The sequence below is a fragment of the Oncorhynchus keta genome, chromosome 21 (genome assembly GCF_023373465.1).
Source record: "Oncorhynchus keta strain PuntledgeMale-10-30-2019 chromosome 21, Oket_V2, whole genome shotgun sequence".
Taxonomy (NCBI): Eukaryota; Metazoa; Chordata; class Actinopteri; order Salmoniformes; family Salmonidae; genus Oncorhynchus; species Oncorhynchus keta.
Window position 1 is genome coordinate 20,559,701 of NC_068441.1, and position 23,762 is coordinate 20,583,462.

Genomic DNA, 23,762 nt, shown 5'->3' on the forward strand with positions numbered 1-23,762 from the left:
TGCCTGCCTCTCTCTCTCGCTCTTTGTCTCTCCCTGCCTCTCTCTCTCTCTTTGTCTCTCCCTGCCTGTCTCTCTCTCTCTTTGTCTCTCCCTGCCTCTCTCTCGCTCTTTGTTTCTCCCTGCCTCTCTCTCTCGCTCTTTGTCTCTCTCTGCCTCTCTCTCGCTCTTTGTCTCTCCCTTCCTCTCTCTCTCGCTCTTTGTCTCTCCCTGCCTCTCTCTCTCGCTCTTTGTCTATCCCTGCCTCTCTCTCTCGCTCTTTGTCTCTCCATGCCTCTCTCGCTCTTTGTCTCTCCCTGCCTCTCTCTTTCGCTCTTTGTCTCTCCCTGCCTCTCTCTCTCGTTCTTTGTCTCTCCCTGCCTCTCTCTCTGTCTCTCGCTCTTTGTCTCTCCCTGCCTCTCTCTCTCTCTCTCGCTCTTTGTCTCTCCCTGTCTCTCTCTCTCTCTTTGTCTCTCCCTGCCTCTCTCTCGCTCTTTCTCTCCCTGCCTCTCTCTCTCACTCTTTGTCTCTCCCTGCCTCTCTCTCTCGCTCTTTGTTTCTCCCTGCCTCTCTCTCTCGCTCTTTGTCTCTTTCTGCCTCTCTCTCGCTCTTTGTCTCTCCCTGCCTCTCTCTCTGTCGCTCTTTGTCTCTCCCTGCCTCTCTCTTTCGCTCTTTGTCTCTCCCTGCCTCTCTCTCTCGCTCTTTGTCTCTCCCTGCCTCTCTCTCTCGTTCTTTGTCTCTCCCTGCCTCTCTCTCTCTCTCTCGCTCTTTGTCTCTCCCTGCCTCTCTCTCTCGCTCTTTGTCTCTCCCTGTCTCTCTCTCTCTTTGTCTCTCCCTGCCTCTCTCTCGCTCTTTCTCTCCCTGCCTCTCTCTCTCTCTCTCTCACTCTTTGTCTCTCCCTGCCTCTCTCTCTCGCTCTTTGTCTCTCCCTGCCTCTCTCTCGCTCTTTGTTTCTCCCTGCCTCTCTCTCTCGCTCTTTGTCTCTTTGCCTCTCTCTCTTTGTCTCTCCCTTCCTCTCTCTCTCGCTCTTTGTCTCTCCTGCCTTTTCCTCTCTTTGTCTCTCCCTGCCTCTCTCTCGCTCTTTGTCTCTCCCTGCCTCTCTCTCTCGCTCTTTGTTTCTCCCTGCCTCTCTCTCTCGCTCTTTGTCTCTCTCTGCCTCTCTCTCGCTCTTTGTCTCTCCCTTCCTCTCTCTCTCGCTCTTTGTCTCTCCCTGCCTTTCTCTCTCACTCTTTGTCTCTCCCTGCCTCTCTCTCGCTCTTTGTCTATCCCTGCCTCTCTCTCTCGCTCTTTGTCTCTCCCTGCCTCTCTCGCTCTTTGTCTCTCCCTGCCTCTCTCGCTCTTTGTCTCTCCCTGCCTCTCTCTCTCTCGCTCTTTGTCTCTCCCTGCCTCTCTCTCTCTCGCTCTTTGTCTATCCCTGCCTCTCTCTCTCGCTCTTTGTCTCTCCCTGCCTCTCTCTCTCTCTCTCTCTTTGTCTCTCCCTGCCTCTCTCTCTCGCTCTTTGTCTCTCCCTGCCTCTCTCTCTCGCTCTTTGTCTCTCCATGCCTCTCTCTCTCTCGCTCTTTGTCTCTCCCTGCCCCTCTCTCTCTCACTATTTGTCTCTCCCTGCCTCTCTCTCTCGCTCTTTGTCTCTCCCTGCCTCTCTCTCGCTCTTTGTTTCTCCCTGCCTCTCTCTCTCGCTCTTTGTCTCTCTCTGCCTCTCTCTCGCTCTTTGTCTCTCCCTTCCTCTCTCTCTCGCTCTTTGTCTCTCCCTGCCTTTCTCTCTCACTCTTTGTCTCTCCCTGCCTCTCTCTCGCTCTTTGTCTCTCCCTGCCTCTCTCTCTCGCTCTTTGTTTCTCCCTGCCTCTCTCTCTCGCTCTTTGTCTCTCTCTGCCTCTCTCTCGCTCTTTGTCTCTCTCTGCCTCTCTCTCTCGCTCTTTGTCTCTCCCTGCCTTTCTCTCTCACTCTTTGTCTCTCCCTGCCTCTCTCTCGCTCTTTGTCTATCCCTGCCTCTCTCTCTCGCTCTTTGTCTCTCCCTGCCTCTCTCTCTCGCTCTTTGTCTCTCCCTGCCTCTCTCGCTCTTTGTCTCTCCCTGCCTCTCTCTCTCTCGCTCTTTGTCTCTCCCTGCCTCTCTCTCTCTCGCTCTTTGTCTATCCCTGCCTCTCTCTCTCGCTCTTTGTCTCTCCCTGCCTCTCTCTCTCTCTCTCTCTTTGTCTCTCCCTGCCTCTCTCTCTCGCTCTTTGTCTCTCCCTGCCTCTCTCTCTCGCTCTTTGTCTCTCCATGCCTCTCTCTCTCTCGCTCTTTGTCTCTCCCTGCCCCTCTCTCTCTCACTATTTGTCTCTCCCTGCCTCTCTCTCGCTCTTTGTCTCTCCCTGCCTCTCTCTCGCGCGCTCTTTGTCTCTCCCTGCCTCTCTCTCTCTCTCTTTGTCTCTCCCTGCCTCTCTCTCTTTGTCTCTCCCTGCCTCTCTCTCGATCCCTGTAATCAAACACTCACACACTGATGTTCTTGCTCTAAAAGATATGCAAGCATTTGTCTTTTCATTTTCTGTCGTGGTATCTACACACACGGTACAGTATAGTCAATGACAGGTGTGCAGAGCGGGGTGTGTGTCGGATCAGTTATATAAGAAGACCGATTGTCAACATCACCCCGCATCAGCTCCACTAATCTGCCCCCTCCAGACTCAGCACCACCTTTTTTATGTGTTTTCAGGTCCTGAACCCACCTCCATTTATAGATATATGAGAGAGAGAGAATGTATGTCAGAGAGAGAAAGAAAATGTATGTGAGAGAGAGAAAGAGAATGTGTGTTAGAGAGAGAGAAAGTCATATTTTGTGCTGATAAAACCATTGGTGAGAAGTTGGGTTGGTAGTCTGTCAGTTGTGAAAACAAAAGGCTGATCTTGCAGTAGGATTGGAAACTAAAATGGGTCAGCAGTGACTCAGACAGCCTAATAGATTGAGGTAATTATCTGATTAATTACTAAACAAGTGGCATTGTTTCTTTAAGCTAGGTGATGCCAGTGAACATGCACACTTCTGTTCTAACGATCCATTCAACAGTAAAGCCAGGTTCTAACCCATGCAGGGTCGGACTGACCACCTGGCATTTCGGGCAAATGCCAGGTGGGCAGGTCAATTTTTAGCCCAGAGAACGAGAGAGTGTGTTTGTGAACGGGTGGCCACACAGCCCCTCAGCAGTACTCTAAGTCCAACCCTGTCCAGTCAGCTGACCACTCACTACACACCTCTCCTCATATCTCCCTCCCTTCCTCCCTCTCTCTCGCTAGTCCTATGTTGTATCACAACAACCCATATTTAGTGCAGCCCTGCCTCAACCATGCACCCCCCCTCCCTCTCTCTGCTGTAGCCAATGCTGTAAGCTGTAGTTGTAGCAGTATAGTACAGTAGTGTAGCTCTGTCGTTTGTCCCAGCAGAGTAGACAGACCAGTAGAGGAACCTCCTTTATTCCAACCAGGCTCACTGTCACACAGCAGGGATTTAGGAGCACATGAGACGCGAGCCCTCTCTCTCTATCTCTCTGGGATTGGTTGGTCTGGTTTGGGATCTGATATGATATTCCGTCATGAATCCAACAGTGAAGATCCATCTTCAGAATGGGATCCACTTTAACACTTACATGTACCAGGTAGGGATCCACTTTAACACCTACATGTACCAGGTAGGGGTCCACATTAACACTTACATGTACCAGGTAGGGATCCACTTTAACACCTACATGTACCAGGTAGGGATCCACTTTAACACCTACATGTACCAGGTAGGCATCCACTTTAACACCTACATGTACCAGGTAGGGGTCCACATTAACACCTACATGTACCAGGAAGGAATCTAACCACATGGATCAGTTTTGGGACCACTAGAAACCACATAACTATGTGTATGGCATGGATTATGGTGTGTGTATGTACGCGCATCGCGTGTGGCTCAGTTGGTAGAGCACGACGCTTGCAACACCAGGTTTGTTAGTTTGATTCCCACGGGGGACCAGTATGAAAATGTATGAACTCACTACTGTAAGTCACTCTGGATAAGAGTGTCTGCTAAATGACTCAAATGTCAAATGTAAAAAAATGTATGCCTCTGAGTCTGGTAAAGCAAATGTCTGTGTTCATCACTCCAGCTCAGATATCACTCAAGTACACCCCTTCCCCTGTTCACCTCCCTGCCCAGCCTCTCCCCTCTCACTCATGTTGTTTTCAGGTCAATGGAAAATGTTTTCAGATCAATGGTGTGAAGTGAATTCAGAACATGAGGTATACAATATTTACTGAAAAGTTTTTGGCTTTTGAGGCACTAAGACAGGAGGCGTAGCAGACAGCTTCTCTCCCAGGGAAACATTTTGATTTGCCGCTGTGGCTGCCTGCCATTCTGCAGCATTCAAAGAGAAATGGAGAGAGAAAGAAAAGTTTGGTAACTTTAGGGGAGTTGGCACTTTTTTGTATGAACAGAGAGAGAGAGGGGTGAGAGAGAGAGGGGGGTGGAGAGACAGAGAGAGAGCATAAAACAGAGAGAAAGAGGGTTGAGAGAGGGAGGGGGAGAGACAGAGAGAGAGAGAGAGCGTAAAACAGAGAGAAAGAGGGGTGAGAGAGAGGGAGGGGGAGAGAGAGTGTAAAACAGAGAGAAAGAGAGGTGAGAGAGAGGGAGAGAGGGAGAGACAGAGAGAGCGTAAAACAGAGAGAAAGAGAGGTGAGAGAGAGGGAGAGAGGGAGGGGGAGAGAGAGACAGAGAGAGCATAAAACAGAGAGAAAGAGAGGTGAGAGAGAGGGAGGGGGAGAGGGAGGGGGAGAGAGAGAGAGCGAAAAACAGAGAGAAAGAGAGGTGAGAGAGAGGGAGAGAGGGAGGGGGAGAGAGAGAGCGTAAAACAGAGAGAAAGAGAGGTGAGAGAGAGGGAGAGAGGGAGAGAGGGAGGGGGAGAGACAGAGAGAGAGAGAGAGCGTAAAACAGAGAGAAAGAGGGGTGAGAGAGAGGTAGGGGGGGAGACAGAGAGAGAGCGTAAAACAGAGAGAAAGAGAGGTGAGGGAGAGGGAGGGGGAGAGAGAGAGACAGAGAGAGCGTAAAACAGAGAGAAAGAGAGGTGAGAGGGAGGGGGAGAGACAGAGAGAGGGCGTAAAACAGGGAGAAAGAGAGGTGAGAGAGAGGGAGAGAGGGAGGGGGAGAGAGAGAGACAGAGAGAGCGTAAAACAGAGAGAAAGAGAGGTGAGAGAGAGGGAGAGAGGGAGGGGGAGAGACAGAGAGAGAGCGTAAAACAGAGAGAAAGAGAGGTGAGAGAGAGGGAGAGAGGGAGGGGGAGAAACAGAGAGAGAGCGTAAAACAGAGAGAAAGAGAGGTGAGAGAGGGAGAGAGGGAGGGGGAGAGACAGAGAGAGAGCATAAAACAGAGAGAGAGGGGTGAGAGAGAGAGGGAGGGGGAGAGACAGAGAGAGCATAAAACAGAGAGAGAGAGGGGTGAGAGAGAGAGGGAGGTGGAGAGACAGAGAGAGAGCATAAAACAGAGAGAAAGAGGGGTGAGAGAGGGAGGGGGAGAGAGAGCGTAAAACAGAGAGAAAGAGGGGTGAGAGAGAGGGAGGGGGAGAGAGAGCGTAAAACAGAGAGAAAGAGAGGTGAGAGAGAGGGAGAGAGGGAGGGGGAAAGACAGAGAGAGAGCGTAAAACAGAGAGAAAGAGGGGTGAGAGAGAGAGGGAGGGGGAGAGACAGAGAGAGAGAGCGTAAAACAGAGAGAAAGAGGGGTGAGAGAGAGGGAGGGGGAGAGAGAGCGTAAAACAGAGAGAAAGAGAGGTGAGAGAGAGGGAGAGAGGGAGGGGGAGAGACAGAGAGAGAGAGCGTAAAACAGAGAGAAAGAGGGGTGAGAGAGAGAGGGAGGGGGAGAGAGAGAGAGAGAGAGCGTAAAACAGAGAGAAAGAGGGGTGAGAGAGAGGGAGAGAGGGAGGGGGAGAGAGAGAGAGAGCGTAAAACAGAGAGAAAGAGGGGTGAGAGAGAGGGAGAGAGGGAGGGGGAGAGAGAGAGAGAGCGTAAAACAGAGAGAAAGAGAGGTGAGAGAGAGGGAGAGAGGGAGGGGGAGAGACAGAGAGAGAGTGTAAAACAGAGAGAAAGAGAGGTGAGAGCGTAAAACAGAGAGAAAGAGAGGTGAGAGAGAGGGAGGGGGAGAGGGGGAGGGGGAGAGAGAGAGAGAGCGTAAAACAGAGAGAAAGAGAGGTGAGAGAGAGGGAGAGAGGGAGGGGGAGAGACAGAGAGAGAGAGAGAGCATAAAACAGAGAAAGAGGGGTGAAAGAGAGAGGGGGGGAGAGACAGAGAGAGCGTAAAACAGAGAGAAAGAGGGGTGAGAGAGAGATGGAGGGGGGAGAGAGAGACAGAGAGAGAGCAAAACAGAGAGAAAGAGAGGTGAGAGAGAGGGAGGGGAGAGGGAGGGGGAGAGAGAGAGAGTAAAACAGAGAGAAAGAGAGGTGAGAGAGAGGGAGAGAGGGAGGGGGAGAGAGAGAGCGTAAAACAGGGAGAAAGAGAGGTGAGAGAGGGAGGGGGAGAGACAGAGAGAGAGCGTAAAACAGAGAGAAAGAGGGGTGAGAGAGGGAGGGGGAGAGACAGAGAGAGAGAGAGAGCGTAAAACAGAGAGAAAGAGGGGTGAGAGAGATGGAGAGAGGGAGGGGGAGAGACAGAGAGAGAGAGAGTGTAAAACAGAGAGAAAGAGGGGTGAGAGAGAGGGAGAGAGGGAGGGGGAGAGAGAGAGAGAGCGTAAAACAGAGAGAAAGAGAGGTGAGAGAGAGGGAGAGAGGGAGGGGGAGAGACAGAGAAAGAGCGTAAAACAGAGAGAAAGAGAGGTGAGAGAGAGAGGGAGGGGGAGAGACCGAGAGAGAGAGCGTAAAACAGAGAGAAAGAGAGGTGAGAGAGAGGGAGGGGGAGAGGGAGGGGGAGAGAGAGAGAGAGCGTAAAACAGAGAGAAAGAGAGGTGAGAGAGAGGGAGGGGGAGAGAGAGAGAGAGCGTAAAACAGAAAGAGGGGTTAAAGAGAGAGGGAGGGGGAGAGACAGAGAGAACGTAAAACAGAGAGAAAGAGGGGTGAGAGAGAGAGGGAGGGGGAGAGAGAGAGACAGAGAGAGAGCGTAAAACAGAGAGAAAGAGAGGTGAGAGAGAGGGAGGGGGAGAGGGGGAGAGAGAGAGAGCGAAAAACAGAGAGAAAGAGGTGAGAGAGAGGGAGAGAGGGAGGGGGAGAGAGAGAGAGGTAAAACAGGGAGAAAGAGAGGTGAGAGAGGGAGGGGGAGAGACAGAGAGAGAGCGTAAAACAGAGAGAAAGAGGGGTGAGAGAGGGAGGGGAGAGACAGAGAGAGAGAGAGCGTAAAACAGAGAGAAAGAGGGGTGAGAGAGAGGGAGAGAGGGAGGGGGAGAGACAGAGAGAGAGCGTAAAACAGAGAGAAAGAGAGGTGAGGGGGAGAGGGAGGGGGAGAGAGAGAGAGAGCGTAAAACAGGGAGAAAGAGAGGTGAGAGAGAGGGAGAGAGGGAGGGGGAGAGAGAGAGACAGAGAGAGTAAAACAGAGAGAAAGAGAGGTGAGAGAGAGGGAGAGAGGGAGGGGGAGAGACAGAGAGAGAGCGTAAAACAGAGAGAAAGAGAGGTGAGAGAGAGGGGAGAGGGAGGGGGAGAGACAGAGAGAGAGCATAAAACAGAGAGAAAGAGAGGTGAGAGAGGGAGAGAGGGAGGGGGAGAGAGAGAGAGAGCATAAAACAGAGAGAGAGGGGTGAGAGAGAGAGGGAGGGGGAGAGACAGAGAGAGAGCATAAAACAGAGAGAGAGGGGTGAGAGAGAGAGGGAGGGGAGAGACAGAGAGAGCATAAAACAGAGAGAGAGAGGGGTGAGAGAGAGAGGGAGGTGGAGAGACAGAGAGAGAGCATAAAACAGAGAGAAAGAGGGGTGAGAGAGGGAGGGGGAGAGAGAGCGTAAAACAGAGAGAAAGAGGGGTGAGAGAGAGGGAGGGGGAGAGAGAGCGTAAAACAGAGAGAAAGAGAGGTGAGAGAGAGGGAGAGAGGGAGGGGGAAAGACAGAGAGAGAGCGTAAAACAGAGAGAAAGAGGGGTGAGAGAGAGAGGGAGGGGGAGAGACAGAGAGAGAGAGCGTAAAACAGAGAGAAAGAGGGGTGAGAGAGAGGGAGGGGGAGAGAGAGCGTAAAACAGAGAGAAAGAGAGGGGAGAGAGAGGGAGAGAGGGAGGGGGAGAGACAGAGAGAGAGAGCGTAAAACAGAGAGAAAGAGGGGTGAGAGAGAGAGGGAGGGGGAGAGAGAGAGAGAGAGAGCGTAAAACAGAGAGAAAGAGGGGTGAGAGAGAGGGAGAGAGGGAGGGGGAGAGAGAGAGAGCGTAAAACAGAGAGAAAGAGGGGTGAGAGAGAGGGAGGGGGAGAGAGAGAGAGCGTAAAACAGAGAGAAAGAGAGGTGAGAGAGAGGGAGAGAGGGAGGGGGAGAGACAGAGAGAGAGTGTAAAACAGAGAGAAAGAGAGGTGAGAGAGAGAGGGAGGGGGAGAGACCGAGAGAGAGAGAGAGAGCGTAAAACAGAGAGAAAGAGAGGTGAGAGAGAGGGAGGGGGAGAGGGAGGGGGAGAGAGAGAGAGAGCGTAAAACAGAGAGAAAGAGAGGTGAGAGAGAGGGAGAGAGGGAGGGGGAGAGACAGAGAGAGAGAGAGAGAGAGCATAAAACAGAGAAAGAGGGGTGAAAGAGAGAGGGAGGGGGAGAGACAGAGAGAGCGTAAAACAGAGAGAAAGAGGGGTGAGAGAGAGATGGAGGGGGAGAGAGAGAGACAGAGAGAGAGCGTAAAACAGAGAGAAAGAGAGGGAGGGGGAGAGGGAGGGGGAGAGAGAGAGAGCGTAAAACAGAGAGAAAGAGAGGTGAGAGAGAGGGAGAGAGGGAGGGGGAGAGAGAGAGCGTAAAACAGGGAGAAAGAGAGGGGAGAGAGGGAGGGGGAGAGACAGAGAGAGAGCGTAAAACAGAGAGAAAGAGGGGTGAGAGGGAGGGGGAGAGACAGAGAGAGAGAGAGAGCGTAAAACAGAGAGAAAGAGGGGTGAGAGAGATGGAGAGAGGGAGGGGGAGAGACAGAGAGAGAGTGTAAAACAGAGAGAAAGAGGGGTGAGAGAGAGGGAGAGGGGGGGAGAGAGAGAGAGAGCGTAAAACAGAGAGAAAGAGGGTGAGAGAGAGGAGAGAGGGAGGGGGAGAGACAGAGAGAGAGCGTAAAACAGAGAGAAAGAGAGGTGAGAGAGAGAGGGAGGGGAGAGACCGAGAGAGAGAGCGTAAAACAGAGAGAAAGAGAGGTGAGAGAGAGGGAGGGGGAGAGGGAGGGGGAGAGAGAGAGAGAACGTAAAACAGAGAGAAAGAGGGGAGAGAGAGAGGGAGGGGGAGAGAGAGAGACAGAGAGAGAGCGTAAAACAGAGAGAAAGAGAGGTGAGAGAGAGGGAGGGGAGAGGGAGGGGGAGAGAGAGAGCGTAAAACAGAGAGAAAGAGGTGAGAGAGAGGGAGAGAGGGAGGGGGAGAGAGAGAGAGCGTAAAACAGGGAGAAAGAGAGGTGAGAGAGGGAGGGGGAGGGGGAGAGACAGAGAGAGAGCGTAAAACAGAGAGAAAGAGGGGTGAGAGAGGGAGGGGGAGAGACAGAGAGAGAGAGTAAAACAGAGAGAAAGAGGGGTGAGAGAGAGGAGAGAGGGAGGGGGAGAGACAGAGAGAGAGCGTAAAACAGAGAGAAAGAGGGAGAGAGAGGGAGGGGGAGAGGGAGGGGGAGAGGAGAGAGCGTAAAACAGAGAGAGAGAGAGGGAGAGAGGGAGGGGGAGAGAGAGACAGAGAGAGCGTAAAACAGAGAGAAAGAGAGGTGAGAGAGAGGGAGGGGGAGAGAGGAGAGGGTAAAACAGAGAGAAAGAGAGAGAGAGAGGGAGAAACAGAGAGAAGAGAGAGGTAAAGAGAGAGAAAGAGGGAGAGAGGGAGGGAGAGGGGAGGGGAGAGACAGAGAGAGCGTAAAACAGAGAGAAAGAGAGGTGAGAGAGAAGGAGAGAGGGAGAGAGACAGAGAGAGAGCGTAAAACAGAGAGAAAGAGAGGTGAGAGAGAGGGAGGGGGGAGGGAGGGGGAGAGAGAGAGAGAGCGTAAAACAGAGAGAAAGAGAGGTGAGAGAGAGGGAGAGAGGGAGGGGGAGAGACAGAGAGAGAGAGCGTAAAACAGAGAGAAAGAGAGGTGAGAGAGAGGGAGGGGGAGAGACTGAGAGAGAGCATAAAACAGAGAAAGAGGGTGAGAGAGGGAGGGGGAGAGAGAGAGAGAGCGTAAAACAGAGAGAAAGAGAGGTGAGAGAGAGAGGAGAGACAAAGAGAGAGAGAGAGATTGGGGAGAGACAGAGAGACAGAGAGAGAGCGTAAAACAGAGAGAAAGAAGGGAGAGAGAGAGGGAGGGGGAGAGACAGAGAGAGAGCGTAAAACAGAGAGAAAGAGAGGTGAGAGAGAGGGAGGGGGAGAGGGAGGGGGGAGAGAGAGAGAGAGCGTAAAACAGAGAGAAAGAAGGAGGAGAGAGAGGGAGGGGGAGAGAGAGAGAGAGAGCGTAAAACAGAAAGAGGGGTTAAAGAGAGAGGGAGGGGGAGAGACAGAGAGAACGTAAAACAGAGAGAAAGAGGGGAGAGAGAGGGAGGGGAGAGGGAGGGGGAGAGGGGGGAGAGAGAGAGAGAGCGTAAAACAGAGAGAAAGAGAGTGAGAGAGAGGGAGAGAGGGAGGGGAGAGAGAGACAGAGAGAGCGTAAAACAGAGAGAAAGAGAGGTGAGAGAGAGGGAGGGGGAGAGGGAGGGGGAGAGAGAGAGAGCGTAAAACAGAGAGAAAGAGAGGTGAGAGAGAGGGAGAGAGGGAGGGGGAGAGACAGAGAGAGAGTGTAAAACAGAGAGAAAGAGAGGTGAGAGAGAGGGAGGGAGAGAGGGAGGGGGAGAGACAGAGAGAGAGCGTAAAACAGAGAGAAAGAGAGGTGAGAGAGAAGGAGAGAGGGAGGGGGAGAGACAGAGAGAGAGCGTAAAACAGAGAGAAAGAGAGGGGAGAGAGAGGGAGGGGGAGAGGGAGGGGGAGAGAGAGAGAGAGCGTAAAACAGAGAGAAAGAGAGGTGAGAGAGAGGGAGAGAGGGAGGGGGAGAGACAGAGAGAGAGAGCGTAAAACAGAGAGAAAGAGAGGTGAGAGAGAGGGAGGGGGAGAGACTGAGAGAGAGAGCATAAAACAGAGAAAGAGGGGTGAGAGAGGGAGGGGGAGAGAGAGAGAGAGCGTAAAACAGAGAGAAAGAGAGGTGAGAGAGAGAGGGAGAGACAAAGAGAGAGAGAGAGATTGACGGGGAGAGACAGAGAGAGAGCGTAAAACAGAGAGAAAGAGAGGTGAGAGAGAGAGGGAGGGGGAGAGACCGAGAGAGAGCATAAAACAGAGAAAGAGGGGTGAGAGAGAGAGGGAGGGGGAAAGGAGAGAGAGAGACATAAGCGGGAGAGGTGGGAGGGAGAGAGACAGAGAGAGAAGAGCGAGATGGGGGAGAAAAGGAGAGAGAGAGGGGAAGGCTGTGTTGTTGCCAGCTCTTTTCACTGCAGTCAGAATACTGTCACACAGACTGTCCCTGCATCTGTTTGAAATTCTTAAAGTATAGAAGCAGGCTTTTATGCAGTGTCTTGCTCAGCACTTCTATATTATGACAATGTGACTTTTAAGCATATCATCTTTGGCACATAATTGTCATGCATCCGTAAGGCCTCCCTTACCATGACATGTGTGTTTAAATCATCTCTCTATTCACACCTGTCAGTGTATCAGATAAAGGAGCTTGTATTGTTCTTAACACCTAGCTGAAGCAGCCGGCTCTTCCCCCAGACACACACTCATTCTAACACCTCACTTTAGATCAAGCTTTCTTAATCCCTCTTCAAGTGTGTACTTCAGTTCCCATTTACACAGCTGTCTGAACCAGGCATATTTATCTGTCTCTGTCTAGCTTCTGTCCATACAGTGTCTTGCTCTCTGACTGTCCTCTCCTCTCTGCCTGTCAATAGGATTGCCTGGTATTTTCAGACTCCGTTTTTTCTCAATCTCACAGGAGTGACGGTAGCTTTCCTGTGGTGCTGTTGTTACAGTGCAGTATGCTTCAGTTAATGCCTGTTGTGTCACTCTCAAGTGTGCTGCTGTTTTTGGCCTTTTAGTCTCATTTGTTTGAATCATGATGCTCATGCTGAATGTTCATTCATCATTTCACTGAGCCTGACTGTCTGGGCCGTGAAGCATCATCACAAGCTGTGTGTTCACTGAGGACTGTTGTTATTCACTCTTTCATACAGTGAAGAAACACTTGAAGCAGAGTTCTGCTTTCACTTTATACAGACACTCCTACTGTCAGTTCTTCTCACATGGTTCTTCTCACATGGTTCTTCTCTTCTCTAATTCTACTCCCAGAGCTGTAGACAGTAGTTGTGGTCTGTGATATGAGTATTATCGTGTCAGTAATCATTGTGTCTGAGGAGCTGAGGAGTGCTGCAGTTAGCTTCCCCTGTGAGGGAGGCCCATGGAGCTGGCACACTGGGAGAGAGCCACCATGCTGTGTGTGTGTGTGTGTGTGTGTGTGTGTGTGTGTGTGTGTGTGTGTGTGTGTGTGTGTGTGTGTGTGTGTGTGTGTGTGTGTGTGTGTGTGTGTGTGTGTGTGTGTGTGTGTGTGTGTGTGTGTGTGTGTGTGTGTGTGTGTGTGTTTTTATGCAGACACTTCCAACTTGCCTAATGATGGGTTGTCATGGCGACATATGTGTGCAGGCAGACGCTGCAGTTGACGATTAGTCACAGCCAATCAAAAACCAAAGCCAGGGCAAGGTTCTTTGTGTGTGTGAAGGGCTGGCACAATTACTGTATAACCGTGTAACCGATGGTTACGAATGAAGACCGTCATGAAAATAAAATAATTGTCATAACCGTTTTTGGAAGGAACAAGTGACTGAAGATGGGGCAGCCTGGCATTCGTGGGGTTGAGTCTGTTACTACGGTGACATGGACTCTTAACAATGTGATGGAACTTTGTTGTTCCTTGCTGAAACAAACAAGGTGTTGTAGCAAAGGAGTCTTCAGTTGCCTTGGCAACACCCCCACAATTCAGCAGCACACATAGAAATAAAATGAATAGAACAGAACCTCTAACCCTGGTAATTTCTACAGCAGCACATGCAGTCAGGAGTGGAGAGAGGAGTAAATGTGCTTTTGGCTGGCAAATTACCCTCATACAAAATTCCATGACCGTCACAGCCGTGTGTTTGTGTGTGTGTGTGTGTGTGTGTGTGTGTGTGTGTGTGTGTGTGTGTGTGTGTGTGTGTGTGTGTGTGTGTGTGTGTGTGTGTGTGTGTGTGTGTGTGTGTGTGTGTGTGTGTGTGTGTGTGTGTGCGTGCGTGCGTGCGTGCGTGCGTGCGTGCGTGTGCGTACATGCGTTTGTGTGTGTATGTCAGGGCTCCCCATCGTTTTCTCTCCTCCTGTCATCCTTCCTCCATCCCTTTATTCTCTGCTCATTTCAACATAAGGGCTCTATTTTAACAAATCTAGTATCTAAGTGCTGGTGGTAGTGCTATAGGTCCAGGGGTGTGTCAGAAATAATATGAGCGCAATAGCTGGCGGTAGCCGTGTGGGGGTTTACTTTTACTAACGGAATCCTCAACCTCTGAGCGAGTCCGCGATCTATAAAGTTTCCAGCTGCGCCTGAATCTACCAGTGCCTTATGCTGGAGAGAAGGAGAATAATTAAGGAAACAAATTAATAGGAACATGTGACCAACAGGAAACTCACCTTACTCACCTGGGGTGACCGAGGAGTGTTCTGCCTGCCTTCTCGATTCCCAGATGAATTCCTCCAGCACCGACCAGACGTGTGCCCTCTCCGGCCACAACTGGTACAGGAGGAGCTTCCTCCTCCGATCTCCCTAGACGCGGTCCCTCCTAGCTCCATCGGGATAGGAGCAGGAGGGTCAGGAGGTAGAACTGACAGGACCCTTTCAGAACGTCCGCGAGCAGCTAGCAGATGGTCCAACCGGATCGACAGGTCTATCAGTCCATCCAGGCTGTGTAGTGTAGTGTCCCGACAGGCCAGCTCCCTGCGGACGTCCTCTCTCAGGCTACATCTGTAATAGTCTATCAGGGCCCTGTCGTTCCACCCTGCTCCAGCGGCCAAGGTCCGGAACTCCAGCGCGAAGTCCTGCGCGCGAAGTCCAGCGAAGTCCCGAACAAGAAGGGGAGTCACCTTCGGTAATATTCGTGACAATATTTTTGTAATCCCTTACATTTAATATCTTACTCCCCAAACCTGATCATTATAGTCTATAAATTGTACATATAGGCTGTGACTTACTCAGAATGACTTATTAGAAAAAATGACTTATTAGAGCCTTTGAATTTATTTTTTGAATACATTTTTAGAAACAGGAGTTTGGCCAGTCTTTGTCTTCAGGCTAATGTGATGGTGTCTGAAGAGCAGGTCAGCAGTGGAGAATATCCTCTCTACACTTGCAGAGCCACTGGGGATGCTAAACACCCTTTTGGCCACTCTTGCCAGGCTGGGCAGAGACTACAAGTTGTTTATATATATACACAGTGGGGAGAACAAGTATTTGATACACTGCCGATTTTGCAGGTTTTCCTACTTACAAAGCATGTAAGTCTGTAATTTGTATCATGGGTACACTTCAACTGTGAGAGACAGAATCTAAAACAAAAATCCAGAAAATCACATTGTATGATTTTTAAGTAATTAATTTGCATTTTATTGCATGACATAAGTATTTGATACATCAGAAAAGCAGAACTTAATATTTGGTACAGAAACCTTTGTTTGCAATTACAGAGATCCTACGTTTCCTGTAGTTCTTGACCAGGTTTGCACATACTGCAGCAGGGATTTTGGCCCACTCCTCCATACAGACCTTCTCCAGATCCTTCAGGTTTCAGGGCTGTCGCTGGGCAATACGGACTTTCAGCTCCCTCCAAAGATGTTCTATTGGGTTCAGGTCTGGAGACTGGCTAGGCCACTCCAGGACCTTGAGATGCTTCTTACGGAGCCACTCCTTAGTTGCCCTGGCTGTGTGTTTCGGGGCGTTGTCATGCTGGAAGACCCAGCCACGACCCATCTTCAGGGAAGGAGGTTGTTGGCCACGATCTCGCGATACATGGCCCCATCCATCCTCCCCTCAATACGGTGCAGTCGCCCTGTCCCCTTTGCAGAAAAGCATCCCCAAAGAATGATGTTTCCACCTCCATGCTTCACTGTTGGGATGTGTTCTTGGGGTTGTACTCATCCTTCTTCTTCCTCCAAACACGGTGAGTGGAGTTTAGACCAAACAGCTCTATTTTTGTCTTATCAGACCACATGACCTTCTCCCATTCCTCCTCTGGATCATCCAGATGGTGATTGGCAAACTTCAGACGGGCCTGGACATGCGCTGGTTTGAGCAGGGGGTCCTTGTGTGTGCTGCAGGATTTTAATCCATGACGGCGTAGTGTGTTACTAATGGTTTTCTTTGAGACTGTGGTCCCAGCTCTCTTCAGGTCATTGACCAGGTCCTGCCGTGTAGTTCTGGGCTGATTCCTCACCTTCCTCATGATCATTGATGCCCCACGAGGTTAGATCTTGCATGGAGCCCCAGACCGAGGGTGATTGACCGTCATCTTGAACTTCTTCCATTTTCTAATAATTGCACCAACAGTTGTTGCCTTCTCACCAAGCTGCTTGCCTATTGTCCTGTAGCCCAACCCAGCCTTGTGCAGGTCTACAATTTTATCCCTGATGTCCTTACACAGCTCTCTGGTCTTGGCCAATGAGGAGAGGTTGGAGTCTGTTTGATTGAGTGTGTGGACAGGTGTCTTTTATACAGGTAACAAGTTCAAACAGGTGCAGTTAATACAGGTAATGAGTGGAGAACAGGAGGGTCTTAAACAGGTTTGTGAGAGCCGGAATTCTTACTGGTTGGTAGATGATCAAATACTTATGTCATGCAATACAATGCCAATTATTTACTTAAAAATCATACAATGTGATTTTCTGGATTTTTTAGATTTTTAGATTCCGTCTCTCACAGTTGAAGTGTACCTATGATAACAATTACAGACCTCTACATGCTTTGTAAGTAGGAAAACCTGCAAAATCGGCAGTGTATCAAATACTTGTTCTCCCCGCTGTATATATATAGTATATATATATATATATATATATATATACTCTGTAGGTAGGCCTAAAGGTAGGCCTAAATTATCCTATTTACACTGTAGTATATTTTGACAATAGAATAAATGTTTCTGACTCATCAATGCCACATAGGCCGTTTTCAAAGGGATTAGTTGCTTTTTAGGGTCAGTCGCTCTTTAAATATCCTGACCAGCGAAAACTGAAATTGGCGCATGTCTTAAAGAATACACCTCAGAGATTGTGATATAGTGTGAGCCCTTCCACCTCAGAGATTGTGATATAGTGTGAACCCTTCCACCTCAGAGATTGTGATATAGTGTGAGCCCTTCCACCTCAGAGATTGTGATATAGTGTGAGCCCTTCCACCTCAGAGATTGTGATATAGTGTGAACCCTTCCACCTCAGAGATTGTGATATAGTGTGAACCCTTCCACCTCAGAGATTGTGATATAGTGTGAACCCTTCCACCTCAGAGATTGTGATATAGTGTGAACCCTTCCACCTCAGAGATTGTGATATAGTGTGAACCCTTCCACCTCAGAGATTGTGATATAGTGTGAACCCTTCCACCTCAGAGATTGTGATATAGTGTGAACCCTTCCACCTCAGAGATTGTGATATAGTGTGAACCCTTCCACCTCAGAGATTGTGATATAGTGTGAACCCTTCCACCTCAGAGATTGTGATATAGTGTGAACCCTTCCACCTCAGAGATTGTGATATAGTGTGAACCCTTCCACCTCAGAGATTGTGATATAGTGTGAACCCTTCCACCTCAGAGATTGTGATATAGTGTGAACCCTTCCACCTCAGAGACTGTGATATAGTGTGAACCCTTCCACCTCAGAGATTGTGATATAGTGTGAACCCTTCCACCTCAGAGATTGTGATATAGTGTGAACCCTTCCACGTCAGAGATTGTGATATAGTGTGAACCCTTCCACCTCAGAGATTGTGATATAGTGTGAACCCTTCCACCTCAGAGATTGTGATATAGTGTGAACCCTTCCACCTCAGAGATTGTGATATAGTGTGAACCCTTCCACGTCAGAGATTGTGATATAGTGTGAACCCTTCCACGTCAGAGATTGTGATATAGTGTGAACCCTTCCACCTCAGAGATTGTGATATAGTGTGAACCCTTCCACCTCAGAGATTGTGATATAGTGTGAACCCTTCCACGTCAGAGATTGTGATATAGTGTGAACCCTTCCACGTCAGAGATTGTGATATAGTGTGAACCCTTCCACCTCAGAGACTGTGATATAGTGTGAACCCTTCCACCTCAGAGATTGTGATATAGTGTGAACCCTTCCACCTCAGAGATTGTGATATAGTGTGAACCCTTCCACCTCAGAGATTGTGATATAGTGTGAACCCTTCCACCTCAGAGATTGTGATATAGTGTGAACCCTTCCACCTCAGAGATTGTGATATAGTGTGAACCCTTCCACCTCAGAGACTGTGATATAGTGTGAACCCTTCCACCTCAGAGATTGTGATATAGTGTGAACCCTTCCACCTCAGAGATTGTGATATAGTGTGAACCCTTCCACCTCAGAGATTGTGATATAGTGTGAACCCTTCCACGTCAGAGATTGTGATATAGTGTGAACCCTTCCACCTCAGCGCAAGCGAGCTCATATAAGACAGATGAATGACCAATCCTGATGCTAGGGTTTGAAAATAGAAGAGCGCTGGCATTAACGGGTCGAAATTGCAAACAAGCGTGCATTTGACAGTTGTGCAGTCTTAACACCAGCCGAAAATAGAGCCCTAAGTATCACTCAGCCATAGATAGAGAGAGAGTGTGTGCTTTTGTGTGTCCTTGTTTGAGAAAAAGTGCTGATTGTGGAGCAGTCTTTAAAAAGAGAAAAATGTGTAAGTCCCTCCAGAGGCTGGGCTTTATTGTGATTGACAGTTCCAGCACACTTTCCTCTAATGTGATTGGTCCAGGAAGTGTAGCGTTAATTATCTTTCCACCAATCCCAGGAGGACTGAGACACTAAACACATGCACAGACAAACACAGGGGTTTACAAGTCAATTACACCACGACAAGATTAGCCAATTCTCCTATCCTATCTATAATAGTGACTGGAGGCACACACACACCATGGTGTGTTCGGATGTTGTAAAGGGGGTTGTGTCACTTGCGTGTCTCAGTGTATGACGTAGGCTAAAACTGTAAAACCTAACACTCACAGTTACACACACTTCTAGTACAAGAGAGTATTTATTCTATGTATGCAGTACGCACATACCCATACTTACTGAAGGTCATTCTCTCTGAGCTGTAAAGACAGTAACTGGATGTGTTTGACTGACTGTTCTAAAATGACTCATCTGGCTCTGAAATATAGTGAATGTGTACTTGTGTGTTGATATTGTGTGTGTGTGTGTTTTGTTGTCTGTTCGATGTGGAATCTAGAATTGATTTCCTTAGAGAGTTTGAGTCTGTCAGACTGTAGTACAACATCCTACATACACACACAGAGAACGAGAAACACACACACCAACATACACTTTTCAGTCCAGCATATTGCTTTCATCCCTTAATCCCAAACTGCTTAAGGAAGCCAAGGAGAGAAATCCCTTTACAATGTCTGAGCTCAGCATTGCTTGGCAACGGCTCACCGTCTAACTCAGAAATACCAACACATCTCACACATCGGATTGTGGTTTGTGGCAGACAAAATGGCCTGTTCCGGACTTCCAGAAGATTTTCCAGCTTCAATATGTAGCCTTTGAGTGTGTATTAGAGAGATGGAGACACAGAGAGAGATAGCAGCAGTATTTGTCCTCTGTGCTCCAGTTCACTCAGGGGTAACCATGGTCCATGGAACTACATCAAGCACTAAAGCCGTCTGGATCTTTTATTAACTAGTCTGGAGGGCACCATGACATCATTCAACACACTCAGAATTACAGCTCAAATACCAAGCCCTGATTTTGGTTGATTATTCTGTGTGAAGGATGATGGATAAAGAGAGGAGGGTTGGGGGGAGAATGAACAACACTCATCTCTGATCAAGGATGCGTGTTTTCAATCCCCTTTTGTTTATTCTCAAGCGTTTATGAATCCATGCTTCTCCCAATTGCTTTTTCCTGACGTGCACGAGAAGCTGATAGGGACAGAGGGGGGAGAGGAGAGAGCAGCTAAAATGATGAGGTAGAGGGGGGGTGATGAGGCTTTTGCTCTGATTGAAATAGACAGTGAGAGACAGTGAGATGGAACATCTGTTGGTAGGTTTCCACTGGCCTCCAGTGAAAAACACTGGTAAAATGAATGCACTGACCCTTTCTACCCTTCCTCTCCCTTCTTCTTTTCCTCCCTCTCTCCCTCCTCTTTTCCTCCCTCTCTCCCTCCTCTTTTCCTCCCTCTCTCCCTCCTCTTTTCTTCTCTGCTACCAGTCAGGGTCATGTGAAAACCATACTCTGTGTGTGTGTTTGTGGGGTGTTTGTGTTCATGTCAAATCTAAACTCAGTGACTCAGGATAGAACAGAATAGTCATTATAGAGACAGGAGCACAGACACTTGTCTTTGTCACATTTTGTGTGTGTGTGTGTGTGTGTGTGTGTGTGTGTGTGTGTGTGTGTGTGTGTGTGTGTGTGTGTGTGTGTGTGTGTGTGTGTGTGTGTGTGTGTGTGTGTGTGTGTGTGTGTGTGTGTGTGTGGCCTAGCCCACGTAGGCTGAGAGGAGCAGCTGTTTTGATTAGTTTTAGTACTGAGGGCTTCTCCAAACTCATAACACCACGCAAGACTGCAGTCTCACTGCTACAGGGCCCACCCAGTCTAGAGACCCACCACACTGCATGTTTCTCTCTCCATATGTGTGTGTGTGTGTGTGTCCATGGGTCTACCGATGTGTGTGCGTGTCTTTATCAATGTGTGTGTGTCTGCGTGTCAGAGTATTAAAAGCTGCAGGGTATTGGAGTTGGATCAGAGCCAGAGACTCAGGGATCTGCCAACAGAGTGCCAAGAGACATGCAGTAATACACACACACACACACACACCCCTTCTCTCTCAGCCCTATCCCCTAAGTAACGAGCATCAACATTAGAGAACAGAGAGGTGGGTTTTAACAGACTACTGTATGTGTCACTGCTCCTGTATTATGCCATGTAATGACATTATGTCCCCCTGTATGTATAGTAAGTATTCATCTGTTCATCTCACAACTGGGACACTTTTTCAGGTGCTGACAGACACTGTGCTGTTTAGAGGAGAGGTTCCTGGTGATTGGACGTAAATACCCCAAGTAAAGTGGTGATAGAATACACAGTATCTCTCTGGTGTGGTGCAGGTGAAATGGTTGAGCCCATGGTGCAGGTGAAATGAGGGGGCCTGTGGTGCAGGTGAAATGGTTGAGCCCATGGTGCAGGTGAAATGGGGGGGCCTGTGGTGCAGGTGAAATGGTTGAGCCCATGGTGCAGGTGAAATGGGGGCCTGTGGTGCAGGTGAAATGGTTGAGCCCATGGTGCAGGTGAAATGGGGGGGCCTGTGGTGCAGGTGAAATGGTTGAGCCCATGGTGCAGGTGAAATGGGGGGCCTGTGGTGCAGGTGAAATGGTGGGGCCTGTGGTACAGGTGATATGGTGGGGCCCGTGGTGCAGGTGAAATGGTTGAGCCCGTGGTGCAGGTGAAATGGTTGAGCCCATGGTGCAGGTGAAATGGGGGGGCCTGTGGTGCAGGTGAAATGGTTGAGCCCATGGTGCAGGTGAAATGGGGGGGCCTGTGGTGCAGGTGAAATGGTGGGGCCTGTGGTGCAGGTAAAATGGTGGGGCCTGTGGTACAGGTGATATGGTGGGGCCCGTGGTGCAGGTGAAATGGTTGAGCCCATGGTGCAGGTGAAATGGGGGCCTGTGGTGCCGGTGAAATGGTTGAGCCCATGGTGCAGGTGAAATGGGGGGGCCTGTGGTGCAGGTGATATGGTTGAGCCCATGGTGCAGGTGAAATGGGGGGGCCTGTGGTGCCGGTGAAATGGTTGAGCCCATGGTGCAGGTGAAATGGGGGGGGCCTGTGGTGCAGGTGAAATGGGGGGCCTGTGGTGCAGGTGAAATGGTGGGGCCTGTGGTGCAGGTGAAATGGTGGGGCCTGTGGTGCAGGGAAAATGGTGGGGCCTGTGGTATGGGTGATATGGTGGGGCCTGTGGTGCAGGTGAAATGGTGGGGCCTGTGGTGCAGGTAAAATGGTGGGGCCTGTGGTGCAGGTGAAATGGTTGAGCCCATGGTGCAGGTGAAATGGGGGGGCCTGTGGTGCAGGTGATATGGTTGGGCCTGTGGTGCAGGTGAAATGGTGGGGCCTGTGGTGCAGGTAAAATGGTGGGGCCTGTGGTACAGGTGATATGGTGGTGCAGGTGAAATGGTGTGGGATAAACATGTGATGTGAATGTGGAAGGTTCTACAAGCGCTGTCTGTGAACTACTGATACTCTGCAAATTCTTTAGAAAATGTGAACTCATCAATCTTATCTTGTGTTTTTTCCCAGGAGTTTGCCACTCTGACCAAGGAGCTGAACGTGTGTCGGGAACAGCTGCTGGAGAAAGAAGAGGAGATATCTGAACTGAAGGCTGAGAGGAACAACACCAGGGTAAGAGTGAGTGTGTGCGTTACTGAGTGTATAATATGTGTATAACATGTGTGATGTCTCTGCTCTAGCTTCTCTTGGAACACCTGGAGTGTCTGGTGTCTCGTCACGAGCGCAGTCTGAGGATGACCGTGGTGAAGAGACAAGCTCCTCCTCCCTCTGGGGTCTCCAGCGAGGTGGAGGTCCTCAAGGCCCTCAAGTCCCTGTTCGAACACCACAAAGCCCTGGATGAGAAGGTATATATGTACCTTTATCTCACTGAAAACTGGGCTTTTATTCCAACCCAAACTAACACTGGTTGTGTCTTACAGGTGCGTGAGAGGCTTCGGGTGGCTCTTGAGAGAGTGACTACACTAGAGGGACAGTTATCAGCCACAACTCAGGAGGTGTGTGTGTGTTTGTGTGTGTGTCCTCACCTGCCATCTACTGATGCCCTCAGTCTGCTAGCTTTTCTGAACGACCAACACGCAACCAAGGGACTGTCTTTTCTGTTCTCTCTCTGTCTGTCTGTCTGTCTGTCTGTCTGTCTGTCTGTCTGTCTGTCTGTCTGTCTGTCTGTCTGTCTGTCTGTCTGTCTGTCTGTCTGTCTGTCTGTCTGTCTGTCTGTCTCTGTCTCTGTCTCTGTCTCTGTCTCTGTCTCTCTCTGTCTCCCTCTCTCTCTCTCCCTCGCCCGCTCTCTTCCTCTCTTAAGCAGACACACAGAACCAAGGCACACTCTCTTTCTGTTAAAATGTCTCTTACTTGTTCATTCAATAATTTGTTCCCTCTATCTTTCTCTCTCCCTTTCTCCTGTCCTCATCTGTTCAACAAGAATCCATTTCAAAGGCAAATTAAACTAAACATTCAGTACAAGCTGTGCAGTGCACAGGAAAACCCAAATGGGATCCAAAGTAACAACTTGTTAGGTTTATTTTTTGGTCCTGTACTATGTTGCACCTTTCACCCACTGTCTCCCCAACTCACTGGAGCATAGAACAGAATAGAACAGAATAGAACAGAATAGAATACAACAGAATAGAATAGAATAGAACAGAACAGAATAGAACAGAATAGAATAGAACAGAATAGAACAGAATAGAATAGAATAGAACAGAACAGAATAGAACAGAATAGAATAGAACAGAACAGAATAGAACAGAATAGAACAAAATAGAATAGAACAGAACATAATAGAATAGAACAGAACAGAACAGAATAGAACATAACAGAATAGAATACAACAGAATACAACAGAACAGAATACAACAGAACAGTTGTATAGAATAGAACAGAAATGAAGTTTTCACAAACTGTTTGAGATTTTTAATGGCCACAATATCGCCAGGAAAACACATTGTATTTTCTTTCTCGGATTATTCTAGAAGCAGTACTAAAAGAGTACGGAAGTTTAGAGCAACGTTTAGAGAAACGTTCATTGACCATTCCACAGAGTTCCCTGAATATTCCTGAAGTGTGTACCTGGTGCTGTGATGTTCCTGTGTGGAGCGATAGGATGAGGAGTCTAGGGCCTGCAGCAGCCAGGAACATCTGTCTCAACTGGGGACAGTCACAGCCTGTTAGAACTCTGGAACTGGGATCAGCACTTCCATTGGTGCTGCTGTAGGAAGCTGTAGAATAGATCCACATAGAGATATGGAAGGACAGGTAGATAGAGGGGGCAGAGCCATCTCACTCCCACACATTCTGAGGGACCAGAGGGCCTCACCAGGACAACAATATCACATCTAATCATCTCAGCTCAGAGGTGTGTGTGTGTGTGTGTGTGTGTGTGTGTGTGTGTGTGTGTGTGTGTGTGTGTGTGTGTGTGTGTGTGTGTGTGTGTGTGTGTGTGTGTGTGTGTGTGTGTGTGTGTGTGTGTGTGTGTGTGTGTGTGTGTGCGTGTACTTGTTTTCCTACCTTGTCAGGACCCCAATGTCTTAACAATTCACCCAAATGTCCTGACAAGGTAGGAAAACAATAAAAAAAAAATGGAAAAGTCAGAACTGTTCAAATTCTATTTTGTGTGTGTTTGTGCGTATGTGTGTGTGTCTCTGTGTGTGAGTC

At 49.3% G+C, this 23,762-nt stretch overlaps 1 protein-coding gene across 1 annotated transcript in view; it reads left to right on the forward strand.

Moving 5' to 3' along the window:
* Positions 1-23,762, forward strand: part of ppfia4 (PTPRF interacting protein alpha 4) — a 159,511-nt gene that overhangs the window by 63,984 nt on the left and 71,765 nt on the right. The window contains exons 2-4 of the mRNA XM_052473458.1: positions 21,621-21,722; positions 21,791-21,955; positions 22,031-22,105. Coding sequence (XP_052329418.1) covers positions 21,621-21,722; positions 21,791-21,955; positions 22,031-22,105 — 342 coding nt within the window. The remainder of the gene's footprint in view (positions 1-21,620; positions 21,723-21,790; positions 21,956-22,030; positions 22,106-23,762) is intronic.